General features: G+C 45.5%; 1 protein-coding gene across 3 annotated transcripts; it reads left to right on the forward strand.

Annotated features, from left to right (window-relative positions):
- The first annotated feature begins 503 nt into the window (after positions 1 to 503).
- On the forward strand, positions 504 to 26,598 carry slc1a2b (solute carrier family 1 member 2b). 3 transcript variants are annotated; one of them, XM_028957625.1, is made up of 11 exons: positions 504 to 773; positions 17,289 to 17,428; positions 19,192 to 19,344; positions 19,475 to 19,725; positions 19,816 to 19,960; positions 20,108 to 20,234; positions 20,355 to 20,588; positions 20,680 to 20,874; positions 21,376 to 21,510; positions 21,591 to 21,825; positions 23,360 to 23,431. In XM_028957625.1, the coding sequence occupies exons 2-11, from the start codon at positions 17,299 to 17,301 to the stop codon at positions 23,429 to 23,431; spliced, it is 1,677 nt and encodes a 558-aa protein (XP_028813458.1). In that variant the 5' UTR covers positions 504 to 773; positions 17,289 to 17,298. The 3 variants fall into 3 exon arrangements, with proteins under 3 accessions (XP_028813458.1, XP_028813457.1, XP_028813459.1); XM_028957624.1 differs by lacking the exon at positions 504 to 773 and adding an exon at positions 14,886 to 15,150 and having other exon boundaries at positions 23,360 to 26,598; XM_028957626.1 differs by lacking the exon at positions 504 to 773 and adding an exon at positions 14,893 to 15,150 and having other exon boundaries at positions 21,591 to 21,779; positions 23,360 to 26,598.
- Positions 26,599 to 26,716: the final 118 nt, after the last annotated feature.

Raw genomic sequence — 26,716 nt, forward strand, 5'->3', positions numbered from 1 at the left:
GTTACAGGGACAGTCCCCACGATGATGCTCAGACTCATGCATTCATTGGTTCACAGGCAAGAGTGCCACATACACTGGATGGGAAAAGGTTTCTTCTCATGCACGCAGACACACACACCACTCATCTCACCACCGTCAGTCCTCTCAATTATATAATTTGCATATTATAATTTTCCACAGCAACGTTGGTCACAATGCTGTTAACCTGCTGCCATTTCATCCCTTCTTAAGACAATATTACTGTAAAAACAAAGCAGCATTAATACCCCCATACTGCCACACCCGTGTGTGCCCTGTGAACCTGCTTGCATTGGCCAGATGTGACAGATGTGTCAGGTTTCAATGTTTTCATGATTCTTTGGTCACAGACAGAGAGAGGGACAGATAGAACGTTTGGATGAATGGTGTGTGTGATCGAGAGAGAGAGAGTGAGAGAAAGAGAGAGAGAGAAAGAGAGAGGGGGAGAGAAAGAGAGAGAGAGAGAGTTTAAATGCAAGGGAGGAGTAGAGCCCTCCAACCAGGAGCGGCATTCCAGCGGACAGGAGCGAACGCGGGAAGAAAAAAGAGAGAGAGAGAGAGAGAGAGAGAGAGAGAGAGGAGCGTCACCGGGTGAGAGCGAGCGCGCGCCGAGCAGGTCCTCATTCGGTGGGATTGTCGCGCGTGGAGCTCCGCGGATTTTACACGAGCACCGCGGCCGCGCGCCTCATGTCCGGGAGGAACTGAGGGTCCGAAACGCAACTTTTACTCTGCGACACACCGCCGTGACAACCGAGGTGAGTCCCGCGTTCCGCTGCATCCGACCAAACTTCCATACCTCGTCACGCGTGGCAGCTCACCGATCTCAGTTGCAACTTCGCGGAATGTTTGTAACGAACAAAGTTCGTCCATAAACGTGTAAAGAGGAAGAGCCGATCGGCGAATTCGCTCTTATCCATCACCATATGCACCATCACCGGCACCATCACCAGCACCAGCACCATCACCAGCACCATCACCAGCACCATCACCAGCACCATCACCATCACCAGCACCAGCACCAGCACCATCACCTCTGTGAGGCGGCTCCTCGGGAGACCTCGCCCGCCTCTTTGTCTGCTGGTGCTGCGGGAACTCGCTTTATTCCCGGCGGCGCGCAGGGCGCATTTATCACCGTCATCCCCGAACACGTCAGATCTCGGCGACACCTGAAAAGGTGTGATCGGCGCGCGAAAATCAAACCCTTTTAAATAATAGGAATTTTAAAAATATATAATTCAATGATAGAAATAACAAGAAGAAAAAAATCGTCGTACTTCTACCCATGGACGGCGCACGTTATTTTAAAAAGCAGAAGTGATCGATGAGGTTTCCTTCTATCATGTCTACATATCTACACATCATATCATTAAAAAAAAAGGTTTTCTTGTGTTGGATTCGGATTTTCAAGCAAAGTTGAAACCTGCGCTCGCAGGTTCGGTCGGGAAAGCTGCCACCTGGTGGACGTCGGAGGAAATGCGACGTTTCTCTCGCATCCACCTACAAACATATCTCATGCTTGGTGTCACACACACACACACACACACACACACACACACACACACACACACACATAATCATGCTTGGTATATACATGGTTAGTGTATATATCATGCTTGGTATATATGTATATACAGTACAGTTTGGACACATCTTCTCATTCAATGTGTTTTCTTTATTCCCATGACCATTTATGTTGGTAGATTCTCACTGAAGGCATCAAAACTATGAATGAACACATGTGGTGTTATGTACTTAACAAAAAAAGGTGAAATAACTGAAAACACGTTTTATATTCTAGTTTCTTTGCTCTGATTACTGCTTTGCACACTCTTGGCATTCTCTCGATGAGCTTCAAGAGGTCGTCACCTGAAATGCTTTTCCAACAGTCTTGAAGGAGTTCCCAGAGGTGTTTAGCACTTGTTGGTCCAGCTCACCCCAAACCATCTCGATTTGGTTCAGGTCCGGTGACTGTGGAGGTCAGGTCTCCACTTTTTGTTAAGTACATAACTCCACATGTGTTCATTCATAGTTTTGATGCCTTCAGTGAGAATCTACCAACGTAAATGGTCATGAAAATAAAGAAAACACATTGAATGAGAAGGTGCGTCCAAACGTTTGGCCACACCTTCTTACCCAAATGCCACTAAAATAAAAAGGAGTGTATTTTACAGGAGAGCCATGGCATTTCCACAAACACACAGAGGACACCAACCTCTGATATAATTCTAAGACTATAATTCCTGGATAATTATATCAGAAAATATAAAAAAGTCTCATATTATGACTATTGACTAAAAGACTATTTTTTTGTGTGTGGATTGGACATCATTTGTTGTAATCATTTGGCAAAGTGAATCCGTCCAGAAGATATGAAAAGGACTAATGTTGGAGTGAAAAAAAAAAGACCCCCAAGCCATTTACATATCAGCGCTTACCCCAAATGCTCAGACTCCATCAAACTTCATAAACCATCGAGGGAACGCTGGGCCTGCATTCAAAGTAAAGCAGCATGCTTTGACACGTTAGGGGAGCATCAGTTATGTTCTTCTGCAGCATCCAGCATGCAAGCACTTCTTGGAGCAAAAAAAAAAAAGTCGCTGTGAACCCTGGAGTGATAAAAGTGGTTGTGAACACTGTTGCCACAGGAGCTTGTGTCAAGGCTCGCAAATAAAAACGTTCTGATGGCTGCCAGAAGCAAAGCAGCCATCCTCATTCAGCTTGGTTTTCACTGTAGGAGGAGATGGTTTCGGGGCAAATAACCCAGTTCCCCTCTTAACCTGCTCACTTGAAAAGTTGGGGATGAGTGACATTACATCATGGGGCAGAAATGAATAAGCAGTGTGTTAAAGTGAATCCGCTAGTGGTAACATGCATTTTTTGGATTAAGATTTTGTTCTTGTGCAAGGAGACAAGTCAGTACAGCTTTGGCAGTCTGTTTCTTTTATTCCACAGATATGCGATATGAGATTTTTAGAAGGTAGTGTTCTTCCATCAAAGATGTGTGTGTGTGTGTGTTTGTCTTAGTGCAGCTATAAACTATTTCATAGTTGTGTCTATGAGTGACCTTCCAGCTGCTATACTTCACTTTGCAAAAACAAAACTTCGGAAATCAGTTTAGGACATGATTTTGATATTCTGTGCTGTGGCCTACAACAGGGGTGGGCAAACTTTCAACCTCAGGGGCCGCATTAAACATAAAGAAGGCATTACAGTGTTAATATTTACATTCACTGTTAGTGGGAACTGTGTTGCTGATCAGCCTAAGAAAGAAAGGAATCGTGCGGGGTGGTAGTAGCCTAGCGGGTAACACACTCGCCTATGAACCAGAAGACCCAGGTTCAAATCCCGCTTACTACCATTGTGTCCCTGAGCAAGACACTTAACCCTGAGTTGCTCCAGGGGGGGGACTGTCCCTGTAACTACTGATTGTAAGTCGCTCTGGATACGTGATAAATGCTGTAAAAAAAAAAAAGTTGAATGTTGCATGTTGAGATGTGTGCAGTGGTGGCCTAGCTGGTAAGCAATGATCAGAAGGTTGTCGGTTCGAATCCCGAGCCGAATCAAGGTCCGCCACTGAGGTCCCCACACACTGTTCCCTGGGCTTCTCACCAAGGGTGTTGGGTTAAATGCAGAGGACAAATTTAGTTGTGTGCACCGTGTGCTGTGCTTGCTGTGTTTCGCAATGACAATCATTTCACTTTCCCTCTGTCAGTGCCAGACTTCGGCAACCAGCTTGTACAAATAGACCAAAGCTTTTGTACACATAATTCAAGAATATTTCGTTTATACATTTATCAACATCAACTTCGCACCTCCTCACCATTCTCTGCATCATTTTTACCGCGCGAGTCAGTGTGAAAGTGCGAATCGTGTGAAGATCTTCAGCTTCACCTGGTGGAACGCCAGGCATTACGGGACTAATTCCATTTTTGGTTGCCATCAGATATGCGGAAAGAGGATAAAACAATGTGCACTTGCTGCAAATCCAATGGCCAAAATCCAGAGAGGATCCCATAGATCCTTTTTTTTTTCTCATTGTCCTCATCCAACCCAATAGAGCTTAAGCAACGATACCAACTGGAATGTCAGACATTCTGGTGTCAGTAAATGCAGCAGCGATTCAGGGTTGAAGAGATGCCATATTTTCTGTCTGGGGTGATAAAAACGCAATAATGATGATTTGTTGTTATAATAACATAATAAAATGTGAAGCAAAGTGGAATTTGGGAGGAATTATCTGTGTGTCATCGGCCAGTCAGGTGTTCCTGGGCGGGGCCAGTTCTCCGGGATAGGCTCGCCCCCCGGGGCTGAAAGAGAGTGTGCTGTAAGTAGGGCGCCTCCAGTGCCCAAGGAAGGTGGGGGCGGGTGATGGACGATCATCAATAAAGAAGTAAATCACCCCGCCCGTGCAGATGTTTGCCTCCGGGGACCGGGCGGGGCGGGACACAGTGCAGCACCGCTGCACAAAACCAGGCGCTGCCTCGGACACGCCACGGTCCGCTGAGGCCACTTCATGTCCTGTGGCCCCGTGCGATCGTCCCGACCCTCGAAGTGTAATATAATCCCGCCTCCCCCACCCCCGCTGAATGGAGAAAGGCAAAAAAAGAGCGTGCCGCTCCGTCTTCCTGACGGAAGCGGGAAAATAAAGAGGGGAGAACAGTGGGCGAGCCATTAGGGTCTTCCTTTAAAGGACAAAAGGAGGGGAGACAGAACTGGGAAGCACTGGGTGGCAGTTCTGGGAGCGTCCACCCCGGCATGCACCAGCGCCACCAGTGAGGGGATCTGAGACACTGGCTCAGCGGAGGGAAAATGAAGGAGGGAAGGAGCTGGGAGAAAGACAGGGAGAGATGTGTTGTGCTGTGTTGTGCTGTGCGTTGCCATTCACCCCTTTCAGGGGGCGACTGGCCCTGCTGGCGTTTTGTAGCATCTACTGTAGCACTTGAGTAATCCTCCTGGGAACAGGCCGGAGCTGCCAAAGTGCCATCCAGATCTTTTCTTCACTGTCTGCTGCCTCTCTCGTCCCCGGCCCTCCCATCCTTCCACGCACGTACGGCACATCGTTACGCACTCGCCACTGGACCTCGCCGGAGCTCACGGTGACGGCACGGCTCTGGAGTAGAGGTGTCAATAGGACCGTACCCGCCAGCAGCAGGGAGCCGGTCTGGTTGGTACTGTACCTGTACGATTGTAACACTCTACGCAAATGTGTCAGAAATCGTCCAGCATTTAATTAATTGTCCATATTAAATGGCATATTTACATGTCTTAGCTAATATATGAAAATGATCAACATTTTATGAAGTAGAGCAAATGCTATGGAATCGAATGCAATTTTAGCATTGAAGCCACAGGGAGACATAACATAATATTTGAAATATATGATTCAAGGTGCAAATTCCCATTATGTTCTACAAAAATGTGCGCAGGACATATCAGCATATTCATAAATGAATCTTGTCAACATTTCCCACAGCTATGATCAGATGATACTGGGTGTCATAGCGCAATGGTGCTAGAGATCTCTTCTGGACATATGCTGGAATGTATTATGCGAAAGATGACAGAACTGGTAGAAAGTTTGTGGTGTAATTCCCCAGTCCTTTACATTTAAAAAGTGGAATGCTTTAAAAGGACGATGCCCGGCTGAGGAATAGTCAGCAGCCCAAGCCACCCACGTTCTGCTGGGCCTTCGCCGCAGCTTAATTCAGGTCATCGGGCGGGAGTCACGAAAGGGTGCGCGGTGACACTGCTGCGGGGAGGGCGGGAAGGGGGAGGGCGTCCGTTTGTTTCCTCCTCTGGCAGCGGAGACGATGCCCTGCGGAACAATCCCTCATTGTCGGATCAGAAAAGAATCATAATTAAACCGAATTAAGGAATCATTAAAAACAAATGCGAGAGCTCATCTGAACAATGTACAGTGCCAGGTTGCCAGATGACCACTGTGTCACCCAAAGTCCTCAGCAGAGGCTTCTCCTTTCATAAAAAAAAATGATGTCGTATTTTATACTTAACATGAGCAGCCACAAGTGAAAAACTCTGAAGCTTACATGTTATTTTTGACACTAGAAAAAAACCATGAAAGGCCATTTCAAAAGATTTTTTGGTAAATGGCTTCAGCAGATTAATGGGCATCTGAACATTGACAAACAGCGCTGAGGACAAAATGCTTTGCCGAAGATGAAAGGTGTGTCGGCAGGGCTCTGAAGATTTTGGATAGTGTCCCCCTTGCCGAAAAACGTCCCCTTTCACATCTCTTCGGCCTTCCTCCCCCACCCCAAGCAAGCCTCTAATGGCTCTCTGAGGAGGCTTTGTGCGCATCTTTGTGGCCCCGGTGGGGAATTGCCGGGGCGCTAATGCCCCTCTTCAGTATGTAAATGCTGGCTGTGGGAGCTCGGAGCGGAGCTGCCACTTACCCGCTTAATCGCAGAGTGAGATTCATCACTCCCAGGCTCCTTTAGGGCCCGTGCATGAGAACTGCAGCGCCGGCGACAATAGCGGCCCTCTCTCTTGGGGAGCCTCGGCTCCCATAGCCCTCCCCCTGTTTCTTCCGGCGCAACCCCCCCCCCCCCCCCCCCCCCCCAAAAAAAAAAAAAAATTTTAAATAAAAAAAAAAAAAAAAAACACCCAGGCCCGGCTCAACCGATGGGGCATACAGCCTTGTTGTGTTTACCTCAGGGTTGTCCAGAGGAACACACAACAATCGCCTTCACTGCCTGTTTGTCAGCCCCCTTTGAAAGTTGAAAGAAGAAAGGAGGAGGAAACAATTAAAGGGCCCTCCTGAACCTTGCACTAACAGTTTCCCAGCTCGGGGGCCTGTGAACAAACTTGGAGGCCAGTAAACTGGCCCATTATTCTGCGGGGGCTGGCATGTTCCAAGAGTGGTTCGCCTCAATGGCTGTCACACACAGTGGGGTTTTGTGAGAAACTTGGCTCACCACACCATGCACTTGATAATTAGGATCTGCATTCATCTAGCTACCCATCTGTCCACCTATCTGCGTTCCCTCCGCTGCGGCTCCCTTCTCTATGCATTCCTCCATCTTTGATATCTGACAGGAACCGGCCACTAAAACCACTCGTAGATATTAAAACATTGCCGCTTTGAAAGAGCAAATGGATTAAGTGAGTACGTGCATGAGACTCTCAGACTTGTCTAAAAAGATTCTTCAGTATTTAGAGTGTATTCATGTTTAAAAGGTAAATGCATAGCATGGGCGTCACTGACTTCTTTCCAATTAAGTTGCCAGGTAACCCGCTGTTAACGTATTAAGCGTTAAAGAGTGCAAAATTATTAGAAGGTGGTGCCATGCCCATGACACAATCCTGACAATTGGCATTCTATCTGTTGCATGAAGCCTTGAGTAAAATGCTGAATGCTAAGTGTTTGCATTCTTGACGTTAATCAGAATAATTAATATACATCTCATTCACGCATAAAAAAACCCAATTTTTTTCAGTTCACGACAATTTTTTTACTACATAGGGTAGTTCATCACGAGGAAATGGTAACCTAGCAACAAACCAACAACTCAGCAGAGGTCAGAAGGATTGGAATTAAGATGAAGTGTCTGCATGCTCTTCCAGGCAGATTATAGGACGAGGATGTTTATGCGCGCAGGGGTTTCTAGGTATAGAAAAAGCGGGAAGCAGGATTATCGCAGAACTGGGGATTTATGGGAATTTCAGGCTTTTAGTGGAGGGTACTGACCAAGCAACACAGGCCTTAATATATATATATATATAAAATATATATATATGATAATCATTATGATCTATATAAAGACGTAATTCTGCGATGAAAAAAAACAGGAATTTTGAATTTCTTTTCTTTCCTCCATCTTGCATTCCATGATGTATTAAAGGTCTCCTATTGTGACATTTTTTTATATAGGTCTTAGTGGTCCCCTGATATATATCTGAAGTCTCTTTCCGAAATTCAGGCGTGGTGCAGCCACTTTGATCCAGTCCCATTTACATTTTACATTTACAGCATTTATCAGACGTCTTACAATCAGTAGTTAGAGGGACAGTCCCCCCCTGGAGACACTCAGGGTTAAGTGTCTTGATCAGGGACACAATGGTAGTAAGTGGGATTTGAACCTGGGTCTTCTGGTTCATAGGCGAGTGTGTTACCCACTAGACTACTACCACCCTACAATGATATTTCCCCAGGATGTGTGTTTCGGAGTCTATAGCTTAAAATGATAATGAGAGAGGCAGAGAGGAGAGAGGCAGGCCGAGGAGGAGAGCAGCCAATAGAAGGTGAGGGGGCATTTGCAGAAATTACATCATCAACACCATTTGCGCCAATGTTTGATTCAAGTCGTGTCTGCGTTTTTCCAGAAAAAAATCAATTAACCCACGAGTCTTACATGACAAATACATTTGTGAACATTTTCACATTCAATCACCAAGCAACTGGAATGCTTTGCACGTTTGGAAGCCATGACGGTCAGTGGAGTTCCTTTTTTGGATTGGACAAAGCCTGAGAAACAGGGCTTATGATGACATAATGGACAATTCCAGATCCGACCATCTGAGCAGTGGCTCTCTGAACGGCAAAGCCGAATGGCCAAAGCACTCTTTACACCTATCGCCATTTCTAGCCACTGCAGGACCATAGACAGGCTGGGGGAACTCGTATTAATGTTAAATGACCTCACAAAGTGCCATTTTCATAATAGGGGACCTTTAAGGAAATGTTGACATAGGCTGACTACTCCCATGGTTGGCGAAGAATGTTGGCGAAAGAAAAACAGTGAGACCCTCCCCACCCCACCTCTCAAGAGAGGGGCTCGGCCTGGGTGCATGTGTACATTCCGTCAGATCTCGTGTTTTGAACTGGGTGGTAGTAGCCTAGTGGGTAACACACTCGCCTATGAACCAGGAGACCCAGGTTCAAACCCCACTTACTACCACTGTGTCCCTGAGCAAGACATGTAACCCTAAGTTGCTCCAGGGGGGGACTGTCCCTGTAACTACTGACTGTAAGTTGCTCTGGATAAGGGCGTCTGATAAACGCTGTAAATGTAAATGCAAATGTAAACTCTAGGTTTCTCCAGCACGTGGTCCTGAAAGGACAGCGGCCGTTTAACGAACGCAGAAATGGCCTTTGGAGACGTTTGTGTCTCAGCGCGAAAAGGTTCACGTAAGTCCTTCTGTGCCTGCAGTGGTATTCAGAAGGAGGGGAATGGGTTGAGGTGAGGGGCACTATTGATATTTAAACAGAGGTCGTCCTGGAATCAGGCCCAGAACTGGAATCCATCAGAGCCTGGTTTGAATGAGGTGATGAGCGCTTTCATAATGAGACAGACAGAAGAGAGGAGAGAGCACCCCCCCCCCTTCATCTGACAACACTCAGATTTACATGCCTCAGTAACCCCCACCCCACCCATCCTGGGGGAGCATTCTTTTGAAGATAGGGCTATGTATCAGGGGGTGTTTTGCCAGGCAAATTGCAGATGTGTGTGTTGTAACTTGTCACTTTGTTTAGACCAACTGTGTTAAGCTTAGGCATCCATCATCTTTATGATATGGTTCATATCAGGTCGGGCCCTCTTTTTGGCTCTGGAACTGCCTTAATTCTTCATGGCACATATTCAACAAGGGGTTGGAACATTCTGGTCCATAATGACATGATGTCCACCACGAGCTCATTGTCATGTTCAAGACAGCAGTTTGTGACATGGTGCATTATCCTGCTGGAAGTAGTCATCAGAAGATAGAAGATGGTGGTTATAAAGGTATGGATGCGATCAGCAAGAAGAATGCAAAATAGGTGAAACATATATATTTGTCACCAACAAAGGGTTTGACAGTGTAAATTGAACAAAAATGAAGAAGTTGGCCACTTCTGTATATTTCGATTGATTATACAAAATTATTGACTATAATAAATAAAGACTTGCAAAAAAACTTCTCTTCAGCATTTTCTCTTGTAAAAATCAACAATAGTTTTGCTTTGCGTGCTGAAATATGTGCTGGGACGGTTTGGAACCCAGTGATTGTTCAAAAAGATGCTGGCAACCATTAATTGCAGTATTGTATAATCTTGAAAGAGCAACATGTCTTTTGCCTTTTAAGATTTGGAGCTTGGCCTGATTCTTTGGGCCTTTTTTCCTTTCAGTGTAGAGCAGCTCAGTGTGGAAGTTCATCTGCACAATTCATCCATAGCGAATCTCCTCCACCTCATCTCTGCTCAGATGATCTTGCCCATGTCTCCCCCATCACTGTGCCTGACAGCTTCAGGAGCCGATAAGTGTCATGGGCGACCCCTCCGCCCCCCTGCCTGCTTGTGTCCCGTGCAGTGATGTGGTACAGTACGCGCCGGGTGCAGGGGGTCTGGGCGGGCTAACCTTGTTTAATGAGCTCCCGTGGGGATGAAGCAGAAGTGATCAAAAGCTGGCGGGCTTCACCACAGCCCGCTATGTTGAACACGCACACACACACACACACGCACACACACAACACAAGGCTTCAGAACAACAGGACCAGTGCTGAGATGGATGTAGCAAGGACAATCACCGACCTCTCCAGTCCAGACGTTGTGTGACAAGGCTGTCACTCAAACCCACTCTAGGCCTGTTTACAAAACCAGGCCATCCAAATGAATGACTTCTGGGCCCTACTGTAAAATAGAACAAGGGAAAGGTGAACAGAGGAGAAGCGTGAGAGTCAGCAAGACACACAGAGAGAGAGAGAGAGAGAGAGACAGAGTGAAGAGAGTAGACGGAAAAGAAAACGAGCCAGGAAAGATTCCATTTCCATTCATCCGGCAGATATTGCAGGAGGGAGGAGTGAGTGAGAGGTCCGAACGGGGGACTCTAGGGAGAGCAACACCCGTCTGGCTTTCTCTCTCCTCTCTCTGGCCATCTCTGGTCTGGTCATTTAATATTTGTCAGATGAATAGGAATCACCCATCAAGGCTTGACATCCACTCCTGAGCATAATAGGCTGTTAACGCATAATTACGGCATTTTTTTTTTTTTTTTCACATCTGAAAGACTTATGCGGACAGTGCACTGGCATCAAGATTCCCATAATGCACCACTAATCACCGCCTCATTACTGCGAGCAAAGAGGTCAGCGTGGACAAAGGGAAACTTCAGAGGACGGTGGGAGATGCACATGTGGTTTAATCACGGAGAAGTACAAAAGGAACAGGGAAAACGGTCAAAACGCAAATAAGTTCCTCGTCACGCCACCGAAGAAGCGCCCCCTCTGCGCATGTAATGGTCACATGACCACATGACCACATCATGTAATGACAAAACTCTGGCAATAAATCCAACAAATAAATCAATTAAACAAAAAAAAATTATATTTGCAGTGGCTACCTGTTCTGAGGGAAAAAAGAAAAGGGAATGGCTGCGGTATAAAAGGGGCCTGCAATGTCTAGAGTGTCACCGAATCGACCATGTTGTGATATCTCCATGCACCTATCATGCACTTGTCTAATCACAAAAGTTTCTGTGATTCCCACCCCGACAGTGAAACAATTTCCGTTCTGGTTATTTTATGATTTTTTTCCCCCAAGACCTGTGCAGCCTTACCACACACACACACACACACACACACACACAATTCTTCAGCTTCCCTCACCATTGTACAGGTGGGAGCCTTGGGTACCAAAGTAAGCAGAGGGAACCTGCTAATTGTGATCATAGACACACAGAGCCAGAGGAGGCGCATTCTTTGTATGTGACGGTGGCGCTGCTCTTTATTTCTCAGACGGCACTGCCATGGCATTACCGCCAGATTAGGGCGCGTAATCCACTCCAAACACCATATCGTGGAATTACCTGGAATGCAGCCGTGCCACATTTTTTTTTATACGAGATTACTTGTGTCGCGTCGCTAAGCCTGTTTGCTCTCTGCCTTATTTGAAATCTTGACGCGTTTAGTGGGGGAGATTTATTACGCCCTCAGTCGCATTGTTCTTTTATTGAGAGCAGTGTCCCTCCGGAGTGTCAAACAGGCTCATTTAAGGTCGCGCAGCTTCATTTTGTCCTCTGCATTGATCTTATCGGTCGTGTGCATCGCAGCTCTGCTTTATGGACTCTGGCCATATATTTAATGGCTGCGTGGTCACCGTGGCGATCATACAGTTTTAATTGGCTGCTGTCACCGTAGATGTTCCTGCAGGCCGACATAGCAGCAAGCAATGAATCACAAACCAAGCTGGGCTGCAGAAGCTGACCCCGGTGAGGCTCTGTGATGTGGAGATGGGAATGCGCTAAAAAAAAAAAAACAAGTAGGCAAGTAATGGGCAAGTAAATTTTGTCAAATATAGCAGGTGAATACAATATACTACATGACTAACATATATATTTAATATACAGGGTGGGCCATTTATATGGATACACCTTAATAAAATGGGAATGGTTGGTGATATTAACGTCCTGTTTGTGGCACATTAGTATATGTGAGGGGGCAACCTTTTCAAGATGGGTGGTGACCATAGTGGCCATTTTGAAGTCGGTCATCTGGAATCCAACTTTTGTTTTTTCAGTAGGAAGAGGGTCATGTGACACATCAAATTTATTGGTAATTTGACAAGAAAAACAATGGTGTGCTTTATTCTTTCATGAGTTATTAAGTTTCTGACCACTTATAAAATGTGTTCAATGTGCTGCCCATTGTGTTGGATTGTCAAGGTGTATCCATATAAATGGCTCACCCTGTATATAGAATCTACATAAAAAATATGACCATGATGTACTTGATGTGCTATTCTAAATGAATCAGATGGACATAAATAGTGCGGGAAATGAAAACCTGCTGCCCACACATCACGCCATTGCAGTAGACGTGACAAGGAAGAGAAATGAGCGCGAGAGGGGGACAACTCTACCTCCGCAGGTCACGGCAGAAAAACCACCCCGAGAATCCCGTGCCCCCCAGACTGGGCTTTATCAGCGTATGCGCTGTGTGCACGGAAGCAGTGGCCTGTTTTCAGCTGGTGTGACAGGCCGAGGGCCCCCCCTTTTTTGGGGAGGGGGGTCCTATCTCTTCCCGCTGCATGGGAAGTGGACGAGATGTATCCGGAGCCTGGCACCAGGCCCATTAACTCTACCTCTCCCCGTGCTGCCGTTCGGCCAGTGGGAACTTCCCAAACCCAACCAAACCCCATCCAATTTTTTGCACGCTGTTATTATTATTATTATTATGGTTTTGTTCACTTTGACAGTATTAATATGGTTATGAATGATTGCTATCTAATGCAATTTTTAGCTGCACTGTGAATCGTCCATTAATTATTTTTGAGCTCTTTATTCTCTGTCTGTTTGTGTGGTGTGGGGGAAGCTCCCACTCTCCCCATCTCTAAGCTGCGCTGGGTTGCTACGACAACCTCCAAGGGCCCGCGTTGCACCGCGGCCCTCTCAAAGCCCGCAGTCAGGGGAAAAAAAAACACTCCTCGCTCCGGGAAGGCAGCATAAAATCGGGATAATCGCTGTCGATTAAAGGGCACAATGGGCTGCCGTCTGTGAAAGATTCATTTATCCCGGAAAAGGGCCGATGAGGGGAGAGAGAATGGGACGCTGAGCTTCTCCGCTCCTCTCCCACGGTGGGCACAGGCATGACATCAGCGGCCTGAATGGGCCGGCATTCTCCGTGTGCCCGCGCCCCCCCCACCCTCGCCACCCCTGCCAGTTTGGATGCGGCGCTTGGCCTGGGTGAGCAGGGGCCACCGCCACTGTTTGCGTGCGGGACAAAGGGCCCTCAGAGGAACAGAGAGGGGGTGCTGGGAACTTCACATGGTCCTGGCCAACAGCATGGGGCGCAGCTCCGGCCCTCCTCTCCCAGGCTCTTTTGGGCCGGGTGGTGTGAGTAACCCCCCACTCCCCCATCTCAAACCCTTAACCCACCCCCTCCCTCGCTGCCTGACGTCCCCTGTCCCTATACCCCTTCAGAGGGGTCTGAAATGACGATGGGAAGTCGGACTTCCCATCACTTCATCTTCCCTGCTGGGCGAAGGTCTTCCTCCGCCTGCTGTTTCCCTCACGTTGGCTTATTTGTGTCCTTATGGGAAAGTATTTGTCCACCATTATTAGGGAGGTTCCTGAATTTCCCCCGTGTGCTTTACACCTCCACACTACTGATATTCACACAAACCCATCATCTATGTGTAGAAAATTCTTCTGCAAGCTTTTATATGCAATTTTTTATAATGAGTATATATATATATATATGTGTATGTGTGTCTGTGTGTGTGTGTGTGTGTATATAATGTAGAGAAAAATATTTGTATAGTTTATATAGTTAAATTACCATTTTTTTCCCCTGGTCATTATACTTTTACACATGCTGTGAGTCGATGTAATTATGTAACTCGCCACACCCGATGACATAAATAATTTGTTTACGTCCGGACCTGGCACGGGCGGCAGCGTTTCTTCCTCCGCACGCCCCGCCGGGCCCGAGCCGTCGGTGAGGATCGTGCAAATTGGTGCAAGCGGTGTGAAGTTTGCAGATGGCGGAGGCCGATATAGGTTTCCTTTCCCCGCGCTTTAAATACCTCTCGCTCTCCTAATTAGGATGGAGATATGCGGGCACGCTGCCAGCGTTGATGTATGAAGCTCTTCCTGATGGATGACACACACACACACACACACACACACACACTCTCGCGTGCATTAACATATGTTTTAGTGAATGATTACTGCATCATGGAAGTATAAAGCCTTATAAACACAATCACACATTACAGAAGAGCGCCCCCTCCCTCCCGCCCTTTGGCTGTGCGCTGTCCCTCGCATACTGAGCAAACGAATTTCAGCACGCTCCCATGGGGGGGATTCCGGGGAAGCGGGAGAGAAAAGAAAAGGAACCCCCCCCCCGAGGTTCCACCTAAGCTCCTCCCTCCACCTCCGGCGAGGCTGCCTCCCTCTCGGGCGGATGCCGGCCTTACTTCTCCGGGGGCTTCCACCAGGGCCGGGAGGCTGGCAGGCAGGCTGAGGGGGACCCACCCAGACGCGGAGCAGGGGAAGCTGGCGGTGCCGAAGCGCGCCTCACCTCGGGCTCCTCCTGGCCGCGGACCGCCACACTCTTCCTCTCACCCCGGAGCACATGGGCCAAGACCGACCCTGTTGACAGGGACCTGCCACATTACTGATTTAGGAGAAGGATGAAGTAAGTGCTGGCTTTTTGGGCGTGACATCGTGCTGTGTCGATTCGCTCACCTGTTTTTCGGTTCAACTGAACCAGATACTGACGCCGTAGGCACTCCAAACCGCGTTTTAAATGCTCAGCCTCATTCGTTTCTGGGAAATGTACATCCCCACGCCCCTCCTTTTTTTTTTTTTTTTTCGAGTTGCATAAAACTTTGACCCTGACACATTTATTACGTGGCGCCCTGCGCAGGCCGTGCCTCGAAAGAGAGACTCCGCCAGGGGCCGGTGTCACACGAGGTTAGCCGCTGCGCGGGCCGAACCGCAGCTGACGCGGCTGACCTCTGCCCTGTCTCTCGGAAGGAAGGTCGCGGCGCGAGCGCGCCCCCACCGGGCCAGTCAAGTTGCCGTTGAGTGCCGGCCCCTTCACACCGCCGCCGAAGTCCCTCCACTGATCTGGACAGGTTTACTCACCGCATTCAATCAGAGGTGCCGGGGGGGTGGGGGGCGAGGCTCAGATGAATCTTAAAGACCACAATGAGGAGGACACGGCCGTCCTAATTAGCCCGGGCCGATACCAACGGTGGCGCGGTGAATTCCGTTTAATTGTCCGTCACTCCATTAAATCGCAGCCCTTCCTGTCAGCGCCATTGTTTGCTTGGCTTTTGTAATTGTTTTGAATGGCCAAAGGATTGTCACCCACGCTGACAAAGCGGCACGCATGGGACCGGCCTTGGCTTCCCACCTCCTGCCTTCCACCTCGTCACGTCTTGTTCTGTGACTGATGTCTTCATCCATTCTGCATGGATCCATTTGACAAAAGCATTTCCTTTCAGCAATGAAAGGAAAAAAAATCATAGATGATTGGAATCTGGGAGACCCAGAAGACCCAGGTTCAAATCCCACTTACTACCATTGTGTCCCTGAGCAAGACAATTAACCCTAAGTTGCTCCAGGGGGGGACTGTCCCTGTAACTACTGATATTAAGTCGCTCTGGATAAGGGCGTCTGGTAAATGCTGTAAATGTAAATGAATCTTGAGAGTCTACACCAGTGTGTCCTATGGAAGGACAAGCGGGTTTCCTGCCATCATAGCCAAGCCTGCATTCGTTCTCCAACATGAACAGTCATATTCTAAACAAACAAACAAACATGCAAATAAATAAATAAGTAAACAAACAAACAAACAGAAACACTTCGTCGTGGCAACGCACAACGAACAGAGGCTGCTGGAGCCGCTCCAGAGTCACATCAGCCGAAACGCGTTCGGAGTGTGACAGCATTGTGACGCCTGTCTGAAGCAGCCTGGGACAGGCAGCCGCCGGAGCAGCATCTGGCTGCTCTAATTGGCGAGAGTAGACGTTGCACCGCTGGATCTTTTATTCTCGCGTTTTCATACGGACACATCAAAGTCTGAACAGGGTTGCCAGCAAATGTATGCAGGCTATTGAGTTTTTTTTTTTTCTTTATATGGGCCTTCCAATGTGAGCTTCATGAGATGTCAAAGAGGGACATTTTAAGGACTCTTGTCTCATATGGCACACAGTGATCATATGGCAAATAATAAATTATCCAGGCCCTGTGGGACTTCAGTCCGACTCTGTCCGAACGTTTGTATTTTTCTGCGCTGGAGATAAGGAGTCGTGTAAGTGCGTTTACGGCCAAAGGCAGGGTTATCTCTCCCCGGTCATAAAACAGTTCCGTTCAGTCCTTATGAAGTGTACTTCCAGTAAAAAAAACTGCTGTCGAATGATTACTAACAAGAACCATCAGCATCTGTTCCTCTGAAACCGAATCGGAATATTTTTTCTATCGTCGGTTCCCTGCCTCTCTTTTAAGGCCAGCTGTAAAGGAATTTTTTTTTTTTTAATCAGCAGCTCATCCACCACTCACAACCCATCTGTTGCCTGGCTAAGTGACCCCGTATGGCACGGCCGTTTGAAGAGGCTCGTGGAACATTTTCCGCCTCGGATAATGAGGAAATTCATATATGTGTCACACGAGCATTTCGGATTATCCATTTAGCGTCTCTCTGCGCTGTGCTGGGCACTTTGGGTCAATCCTTCGACCCTCAAACCTACAACAAAAGGGGTCAACCAAAGGATTGGCATTAGAATTTGTGGTACTGATGTGGTGAATCTCTTTTTTTCTCTTTTTCAGTGCGAACAGCATGCCTAAGCAAGTGGAGGTGAGGATGCACGAGAGCCACTTAGAGCCGATCGAGGCAACCCCACAGTCGAAATGTGGTCGTCTCTGCGGGAAGCTCTTCAAGAACCTGCTGCTCACGCTCACCGTCCTGGGTCAGTAGTGCTTCAACAACGCTTGAACGGCTGCAGCCTCTCGTTTTTTTTTACAATAATAATAAAAAAAAAAAACAGCGAGTGAGCTAATGCAGGGCAGGTGCCTGAGCAGGGCCGGAACTGCTCAGCATTCCAGATGTGCCCGGTTATGCAACCGACCCCGGTCAGGTGCCCACATGTGCCCGTCGGGGTCCTCTGACTTTCCCCTGGCCTCGTGCCCAGCTCCTAACATCAAAGTAACCCGGGACTAACCTCACAAGTACGCCGGCGTGGTTTCACCATCACTGACATTTACATTTTAAAAAGGATGACACGAGATGTCATCACCCAATCGATCTGGTGTAGAATAATGAACGGAATCCAGATCCAGAATCCAGACTATTGAAAATTCGAGGCAGTGGAGGTTTTTCCTTGAGCAAGGCACCACCCCCACACACTGCTCCCTGGGGACCTTTCATGGCTGCCCACTGCTCACCAAGGTGATGGGTTAAATGCAGAGGACACATATGTGCTATCACTTTCACTTCCTCAACTTTAATTTTTATTCCCTGAACTAGACGCACTGTGAGTGTTTTTTTTAGCTCACATTAAACACGGTTTTACGTGTGGGAGCTTGTGCATGCGGGCAAAGGTAATGTGCAGCGTAAAACACGCAATCCAGCGGGCGACCCCCCCACAGAGGTCGAATTGCTGTGAAGCTTCTGCTCCAGTAGAGGGTTATGTCAGGGCCAGATGAGCCCAGAGCCCTGGCGAGAAGACAGGCAGCACCTGCAGAGGTGCAGTAATGGAGATGCTGGACAGTGACGGTCCAAGGAGGTGAGGGACAGATCCAAGGAGAAGTCAATTACAGAGCATACATTGTTTAAAAGCATATTTGATTAATAATCCTTGCCAAATTGTAAAAAGAAGAAAAATGACCCCCATCAGCAGTGCAACACTCGGTGGTTTGTCCTTTCCCAGAGGGTCAGAGACAGGGCAACAGGGAGCCGTGGCCGACTGAGACCAGCCTCTGTTTCTAGAGGAAGTACTATGGGTTCAGGGTCAAAGGAGATCCCGGCGGGGCTCTTCTTTTCTTCCAGACTTCAAGAGACTTCACTTGTGTTCTGGCTGAATGGCTCTTTGTCCCCGCGGAGAACGATACAGATGGTTGTCGACAAGTTCCAACAGTCTGTTTTTCTCTGAGATGACAGTATTTTTTGTCCGTTTCCAAAATTGTTTGTTCAGTCGATGAACTGCTGCATTTAAAAAAAAAAAAGAAAGAAAAAGAAAATGGTTCGCATGGCAAGAACAGCTGGCATCTCAAAAATGTTCACACTTCAAAACAGGGTGTTCTGTCCAGTCCAATCAGAAAGCCATGGAAATCAGGGGAAAACTGGTGTCTGCAACACAGCACGCACATAATGTCATTCAGATGAAGCCATCCATGATTTCATGAAGGTTTATTTGTTTGCTGCCACATCTTTCCACCATTGAGGAATGACCTTGTTTCCATTGTCACAAACGTAAGTAGGACAGATCTTTACAGATTGTCAGATCACAGGTGTCGTTTTTGGGGTCATATATTTCTAAATTAAACTCTAGATATGTTCAGATAGATTTTATGGTGAATTATGAGTTGAGAGAGAATATGAAAATGAGAAGAGAATTCCAAACTAAATGTCCTCAAAAGAGGACATTTTTGATGAAACATCACACTTGTAATGAACTCCCGTTGTTACTGGATGAAGGCTGATCTCCTGTGGATCTCCTGTGTTGATTGGCAGGTGTGATTCTGGGAGCTGTCTTCGGGATGCTTCTCCGTGTCGCATCACCCATCCACCCAGATATTGTCATGGTGATAGCATTCCCTGGAGACATACTGATGAGGATGCTGAAGATGCTAATTCTCCCTCTCATCATCTCCAGTCTAATCACAGGTGACACCCATTCTTCTGACCATCAGTACTTTCTGAACATGCTCATTAGAAGACAAGAAACTTCAAATATTCACACATGTGCAGCTTTTAGGATATTCCAGGGACTAATGTTTTCAGTTTGAACTCTTAGGTCTGTCTGGCCTTGATGCCAAATCCAGTGGTCGGCTTGGTACCAGAGCCATGGTGTACTACATGACCACCACCATCATTGCTGCAGTCCTAGGAGTCATCCTTGTGCTGTTGATTCACCCTGGAGACCCCAAGATGAAGGAGAAACTCGGTGAAGGCAACATTAATGATGAAGTGTCCAGTCTTGATGCCTTCTTTGACCTCATCAGGAACCTCTTCCCAGAGAATCTTGTACAAGCTTGCTTCCAGCAGGTACATGAAGCTTGGGTTTTTGTTTCAGTTTGGATCGGTATGCATTTTAAAAACCTTTGTAATGTGATTTGCCCTGTTCTCTGACCACAGGTTCAGACGGTAGTGAAGAAGGAGGAGGTCATTGCGGAAGAAACTAACAGTACCCTTGATGACTTCATTAGCAATGCCACCAAGGAGCCACCCGTTTTCATCACCAAAAAATCCCTGCAGATGAAGGGCGGGATGAATGTTTTGGGTATGCGGACAAATCAGCCAGTGTAGGCACATGTGGCAACAGATGAAGACCTGCTGATTGTGAAATATTTAGAATTTTCCATAGAATAAGATGTTATTTGAGAGGATTCAGGGTTTGTTACCCAAGCCACTTGTATGTATTTGTCAGGTCTGATTGGATTCTTCATTGCCTTTGGCATCTGCATGGGAAAGATGGGCGAGAAGGCCAGGCTCATGATTGAATTCTTCAACATCCTGAATGAAATTGTGATGAAGCTGGTCATTATGATCATGTGGTTAGTGTTTACTATCTGCAAATTCCCTCCAAAGCCGAACCGTTTATAGAAACAATGCATTTATTGATACAATGCAAAAGACGCCACACTTTCTTAGAATAATGGAAATTTCCCTTACAGGTACTCTCCTTTTGGTATCGCCTGCTTGATCTGTGGCAAGATCATCTCCATCAAGGATCTGGAGGTGGTTGCTAGGCAGCTGGGGATGTACATGGTGACCGTCATTATTGGACTCATCATCCACGGCGCTATATTCCTCCCCCTCATCTACTTTGCCATCGTGAGGAAAAACCCCTTCACCTTCTTCATGGGCATCTTCCAGGCCTGGATAACTGCCCTGGGAACTGCCTCCAGGTCTGGGACATTTACAGCCTTTTCCGTAGGGTTTGACCATTCCGCCATTAACTATTGAGGTTGTCTATCTCTATTTTCTTGTACTTCTCAGCGCTGGAACCCTGCCTGTCACCTTCCGTTGCCTTGAGGAGAACCTGGGCATTGACAAGAGAGTGACCCGTTTTGTGCTTCCCGTTGGTGCCACTATTAACATGGACGGAACTGCGCTTTATGAGGCCGTTGCTGCCATCTTTATTGCCCAGATGAATGGCATTCATCTTGACCCTGGCCAAATTGTCACTGTCAGGTATGTTTGAATAAACTCAACACATATTATCATGACAGCTTTTGCAAACAATATATGGCCTTTTTTTGTGAACTGCTGAATGCTTTTGCCCTGATTCAGCGAGGTGAAGAAATTGTAGATGCATGAGCTGCACGAGCAGGCTAAAAACAAAACGTCCAGCAGATAACAAGTAGGCAGAGTAAAAATGTCATTCATTACTCTGCACCATTACATTTGCATTTACATTTACATTATTTATCAGACGCCCTTATCCAGAGTGACTTACAATCAGTAGTTACAGGGACAGTCTCCCAGGAGCAATTTTAGGGTTAAGTGTCTTGCTCAGGGACACAATGGTAGTAAGCGGGATTCGAACCCGGGTCTTCTGGTTCATAGGCGAGTGTGTTACCCACTAGGCTACTACCACCCTATTTGCCTTACAGCAACCAATGGAGGGTTCTAGAAATGTATCACAAGCCTTCCAGCGCGACAGGGTCCCATGCGTTGTCTCTTTGTTTGTAGTCTTACAGCTACCCTGGCCAGTATTGGAGCAGCTAGTATTCCCAGTGCTGGCCTGGTGACCATGCTCCTGATCCTGACGGCGGTCGGCCTCCCCACTCAGGACATAAGCTTGCTGGTTGCAGTTGACTGGCTGTTGTGAGTACGCGTTCTTCTCATGGACCGCCCCTCTTACTGTGTCACACGTGCTAACGGGATACACGCTTTCCGGGACACAGGGACCGTTTCCGGACCTCAGTGAACGTGGTCGGCGACTCCTATGGTGCCGGTATTGTGTACCACATGTCCAAGGCGGAGCTCGATGCCCTTGACGCCCAGCATGGGAAGTCAGATGACATCGAGATGATGACCAAGACCCAGTCTTACTACGACGACCTCAAAAACCATCACGAAAACAACTCCAACCAGTGCGTCTTAGCCGCTCACAATTCAGTCTTGGTAGATGAATGCAAGGTACAACTCACGCTTACGGACATAGAGACTTGTATCTAGTCCCATCTTTGCTGCATGAGCACTCTGTTCTGTCCCTGTCCTCTTCGCATGCTCCTTTTCTTGTTTATGTGAATACATACACACATAAAGAAAAAAAAAATTCGATTTCCATGAGCAATTCCAAGGAATAACAGTTTTTGTGTCACAGTGCATTTTAAGTGTCTTATATCATTTTCATTACTCGCACAGCCACATCACTTGTGGTCTTGCATGCAGTCGTAAGTGTTTTATTTCCAACAAGAAAGGAAAGCCTCCCTTTCATGATATTGACTGGGTTTATCTCCTGCTGCGAAAGCTATTTCACTGACCAAACCCTCAGGGGATCATGCGTCCATCCTCCGTCTCCACCTAGCATGTCTCCTCGCAAGATCTCAGCAGCCAGATTCCCCCGTCCAATTACAGAATTACAGGGCTCAGGTCCTTCACCACCAACCTGCTCAAAGAGATCTCCCCAGATTACGCTGTCTGATTCACAGACTGCTTTATTTGATTCAACAGTCAGGCCTCTGATGCAGGTTTTTTTTAACCAAGGCTCTTCCCACTTTGCTGATTTGATGGAATATTTTTAGAGCCTGGTTTGGTGTTAAAATGCATTAACAGAGATCTGGCTAATATTCATTAGCACTGCATAAATTTATATATGTGATTACACTGACACCTTACACTAGCATTATAAGATGTTAGAGTGACGTTACCTTAGTCTTAGCTGCCATGACAACATATGTGACGTAAAAAGTCATGCTGTTGTGTTCACACATGTCATTCAGAGGTTACCAAGGCGATGGATTATTTCACGTATTTTAGGAACATTCTCACACCACTTTCTATGTCACTTATCATCAGCCTGGAAATGTGACACCAAAGCTGCTATTACCAATTTTCTCCTGTCTTCCTGCATGGCAGCTGTATGTATATAGATATTTTTTTGTTAATAACTAACCTTAATCCAAAGATGCAAACCATTTTAGAAGCCTTGCAACTAAAACATCCTAACATTGCATTTAATTTTTAGAGATTTATGTTTTGTAATGTGTTTTTTTGATTGTCTGTGTTGATATTTATTTCAGTTCAGTTTCTACATTCAGTGTTTGTACCAGTATATGTGGAAAAGTATGTTTCTGTTGTTCTCATGTAATGTTTAATACTTGACTTTGCTCTTGTGTTATCATTTTTTTGGAGCTGAGAGGACATTTCTAAGACTTTTTGTATGCAAACTGATTCAGTTATTATTATACTGATTCAGCTATATTTTCACAATGCATTGTGATTACACTACAAACAGCGCAACTTTTTTTGATGAAACACTCATAAATTGATTGGATAAATTTGGAAAAAATAGACTGTTGCAAATCTGGATAAGTTAAAAAAAAAGAATCATGCACACATTAAGTGATTATGTGCGCATACTTCTCTGTTCCAAACTACATGATACAAGCTTGTGTACATTGATTGTGATTGTGCCTGTTGTTCAGATGTCAATGATCGTTGCTTTCAGGTAACCTCGGCCACAAACGGCTCGACTGCTGAATACACACTTGTTGAGGAGGAACCACTGAATCGCGAATAATGCAAGCACACATATTCCCAGCACCTGAATCCACAAGAAAAGCGGAAAGAAATGGCATTCAAAAGGAACAAATAATGTATTTTTTTATTTTATTTTTATCGTTTCTTTTTGTTTTTTTTTTTATTTCCCTTTTGTTTAAAAAAACATATATAACAGATTTGCTTTTTTTTTTTTTTTTTTTTTTTTTTGGCTGAAAATGACTAATTTTAATACTAAAACAAAAGACATAGTGAAACTCCACTGGCTAGAGCACTAATGTGTGAACAGTAGCTAACACTTCCACAACGGACATGGAGGTTTTGGAGCATGAATCTATTTTGTGTAATATAATAATATATGCATCTGTTACTATCTGACCTCTGCATTTGGATACCTGGAGCAGGTTAGTGGGCAATAAAACAGCACTGGCGTAGCTAGAGGTCTCGATCACAGACAGCAATGAAAAAGTATACAGCAGCTCTGAAATGCCTACCCCTGTACCTCATTTCCTAGCCTCTGACCTACACAGTGTCCTTGTTGAGGCGCTAAAGCACCACTTTAGCACTAATTAGATGCCACTACAGGGGCCGCAATCCCTGCACTCGCTGGAGTTGAAAGCACAAGCCACGTCGAGCTACGTCAACACCCTCCTCTATGTGAATTTTTCTTTTTCCGGGGAGGGAGTGACGGTGGGAGGGAGGGATCTGTGTGTGTGTATGTGTTACGAGAGGCGATGCATGGAGACGTTCGTGTGAGTGGGGGAGTTGGGGATTGCGTTTCTTTGAGCCCGAACTGCATGTAGTCCAACAACCAATCTATTTTGTTGAAAATTACATTTTTTTTTTCTGCTGTCTTGTGCTGCACAGTTCTGATGCACAATCTGATTTTTTAAATTAAAATAGATTTTTTTTTTTGGTAAAAGAGCACAAATTTTCTAGAGCTGCACAGTGAGCCGTTTAGAGCCACAGTTTGGTGTAAATGATGAGCCTCACATGTCTGATCTTCAGCGCTGTCGTTTTAACAGGTTACCTGTTCCCAGACACTGACTTTAGCAAACCCGAATAATGTGAACCTACATTGCACTGGACACTGTAACTCTGAACACAAAGTGTGGCAGGCTGCACAGGAATCGTGCTTCAGACAAAAGACCCTTAATACAAAAAAAATTATAATTTTAAAACCCTGGGTACAAGCATAGGGTAGAATATTTTCTCTTCTCCATTTTGTGAGGATAATGCTCTTCATTTACACACACACACAAAAAAAAGTAATAACTCAGGCAAACGTCAGGGAGAACATTGTTCATCTGAAACCCATGGCTGTGCTGAAGTCAACTGTTTACCTTTCATCAAGAAAAATGCAAGTGCAATTCACATTGCCAAATGTGTAACTTTGCCTTTCTATTCTAAGACCACCAGATTGACTGTTTACAATCTTGACAATTTGAAGACCTCCCAGCCTTTTTATACGATGCTTTAATTAAAAAAAAAAAGAAGAAGAAGCACAATTTGAAAAAAAAAATGCACCAAGCCAACATTCCAGCATGAATTACTATCTAAACTGAGCTTGAATCCACGCAGACATCAGAATCTCCGAACTGCACAAGCCTCTGCGACCAAGAGGCATTATGCGCCCATCACTCACTTGCATCGCTAGTGTCAGGGCAGAGGGAATAATTCCTCCAACGACTGTTTTCCAAGTCCCGCAATGCTGCAGCACCAGGCCAATGCACCGGGGTATTTCACTGCCGTATTAAAACCCCGACCACGGGATACATCCAGTGGTCATGGCATAATGTTGTACCCGGCCTTGAGGGTCTGGGCCTGGCCCAGTAGTATTTCATGTCACACTTGTTGTGTGACAGTTGAACACACACAACAGAGGTATTTCCCCCCACCCCCACCAACACAATCCTTTTTCGTAAAAGCATGAAAGTGAAGTGCCTCCCTGCACTTTGTGTACATATTGTAGTTAACAGTATTTTTTTTTTTTGGCAAGGGGGCATATAGAAATAGTGCTTAATTGCTGTGAAATTTCTTTTTGTAATCCTTGTAGAAATATATATCTTCAATGTTCTTCTTTGAATAAAACAGAATAGGAAAAAAAGCTGAATTGAGCAGAAAATATAATAAATGCCTGTTTTTTTTTTCTCCAATTTGAAGAATAGATGTTCGTAGCCATCTCACGTAGCTGTTACATATACAATATATAAATATCTTTTTTTGTATCTAATGTATGTTCTGAATGTTTGGTCCCTGAAGATAAAGTTATGTGTGCATTCATGTCCATTGTACATAAATATATATAAGATTTGCTGTGATAAACTGCAATGCAGAGTGTTTCCAGAATCTAAAGTCAACCTCAAAGAAATTAAAGACGTACAGAATGCATACATTGCAGTTGCTATGGATATCCATCTTGGATGATTTTATTATTTGGGGTAGTAAGGTGGGTGTTATCATGCTACGGGGCTTCTTGCAGCAAAGGACAGTTAGGAAAGTTATACTATATGTACATAAAAAAGAAAAGAAAGAATGGTGTGATAGTGGTCAGTACAACACTAAAAGAGACATAAGATTATATATCTTTCTATATCAGATAAGATATATATTTAATATTTCTTCTTCAAATAGGCTATTGCTGCCCCACATATTTGCCAGCATCAGACCTCACCAGTACTTTCTATCTAATAAATAAAAATGTAAAAGTACGCCTGACCAAGCTTTATTGCCATCATAATAAAGAAGGAAATATGTAATCGTTCTAGTGTAGTAATAAATCGTTCCAGTGTAGTAATAAAAATCAAACTTCCAGGGCAGTACCTTTTCCAAAAACTGAAATTAATTTTTATTTCTTCCATTAACCGGTAAATGTGTGTTTGCAAGGAAATGGACAAGTAAATAATTGGCATAATCTGACTTCTGTCTTATCTCTTTGTTCCTCCTCTAAATCTTCCCGCTTGTGAAACTGTTGTAATTTTGGTGTCAAAGACAAATACTTGGAATGGGATATGAAAAAGGTGAAAAAAATAAAAGAAAATAAAAGTTTTCAAAAAAATAAATATATATATATGTATTTCATTTCTTTTGTTTACCAGATGAGTGGCATAAAATGTTCGGACATATCAATATGTGTTGTACCATCAGTGTACATACATTATAACTAATAAATGTTGATTCATAACTAAATCCTGTCTTCATTATTCAGTGTGAGTAAAAGCTCAGAGAAAAAAAATTCTAGTAAATTCCTTTTCCAGGGATCGTTGGCTCCATCTGACTTCTAGTGTCAGGATCCGAAGGTTCACAA

The sequence above is a fragment of the Denticeps clupeoides genome, chromosome 17 (genome assembly GCF_900700375.1).
Source record: "Denticeps clupeoides chromosome 17, fDenClu1.1, whole genome shotgun sequence".
In the NCBI taxonomy this organism is placed as follows: Eukaryota; Metazoa; Chordata; class Actinopteri; order Clupeiformes; family Denticipitidae; genus Denticeps; species Denticeps clupeoides.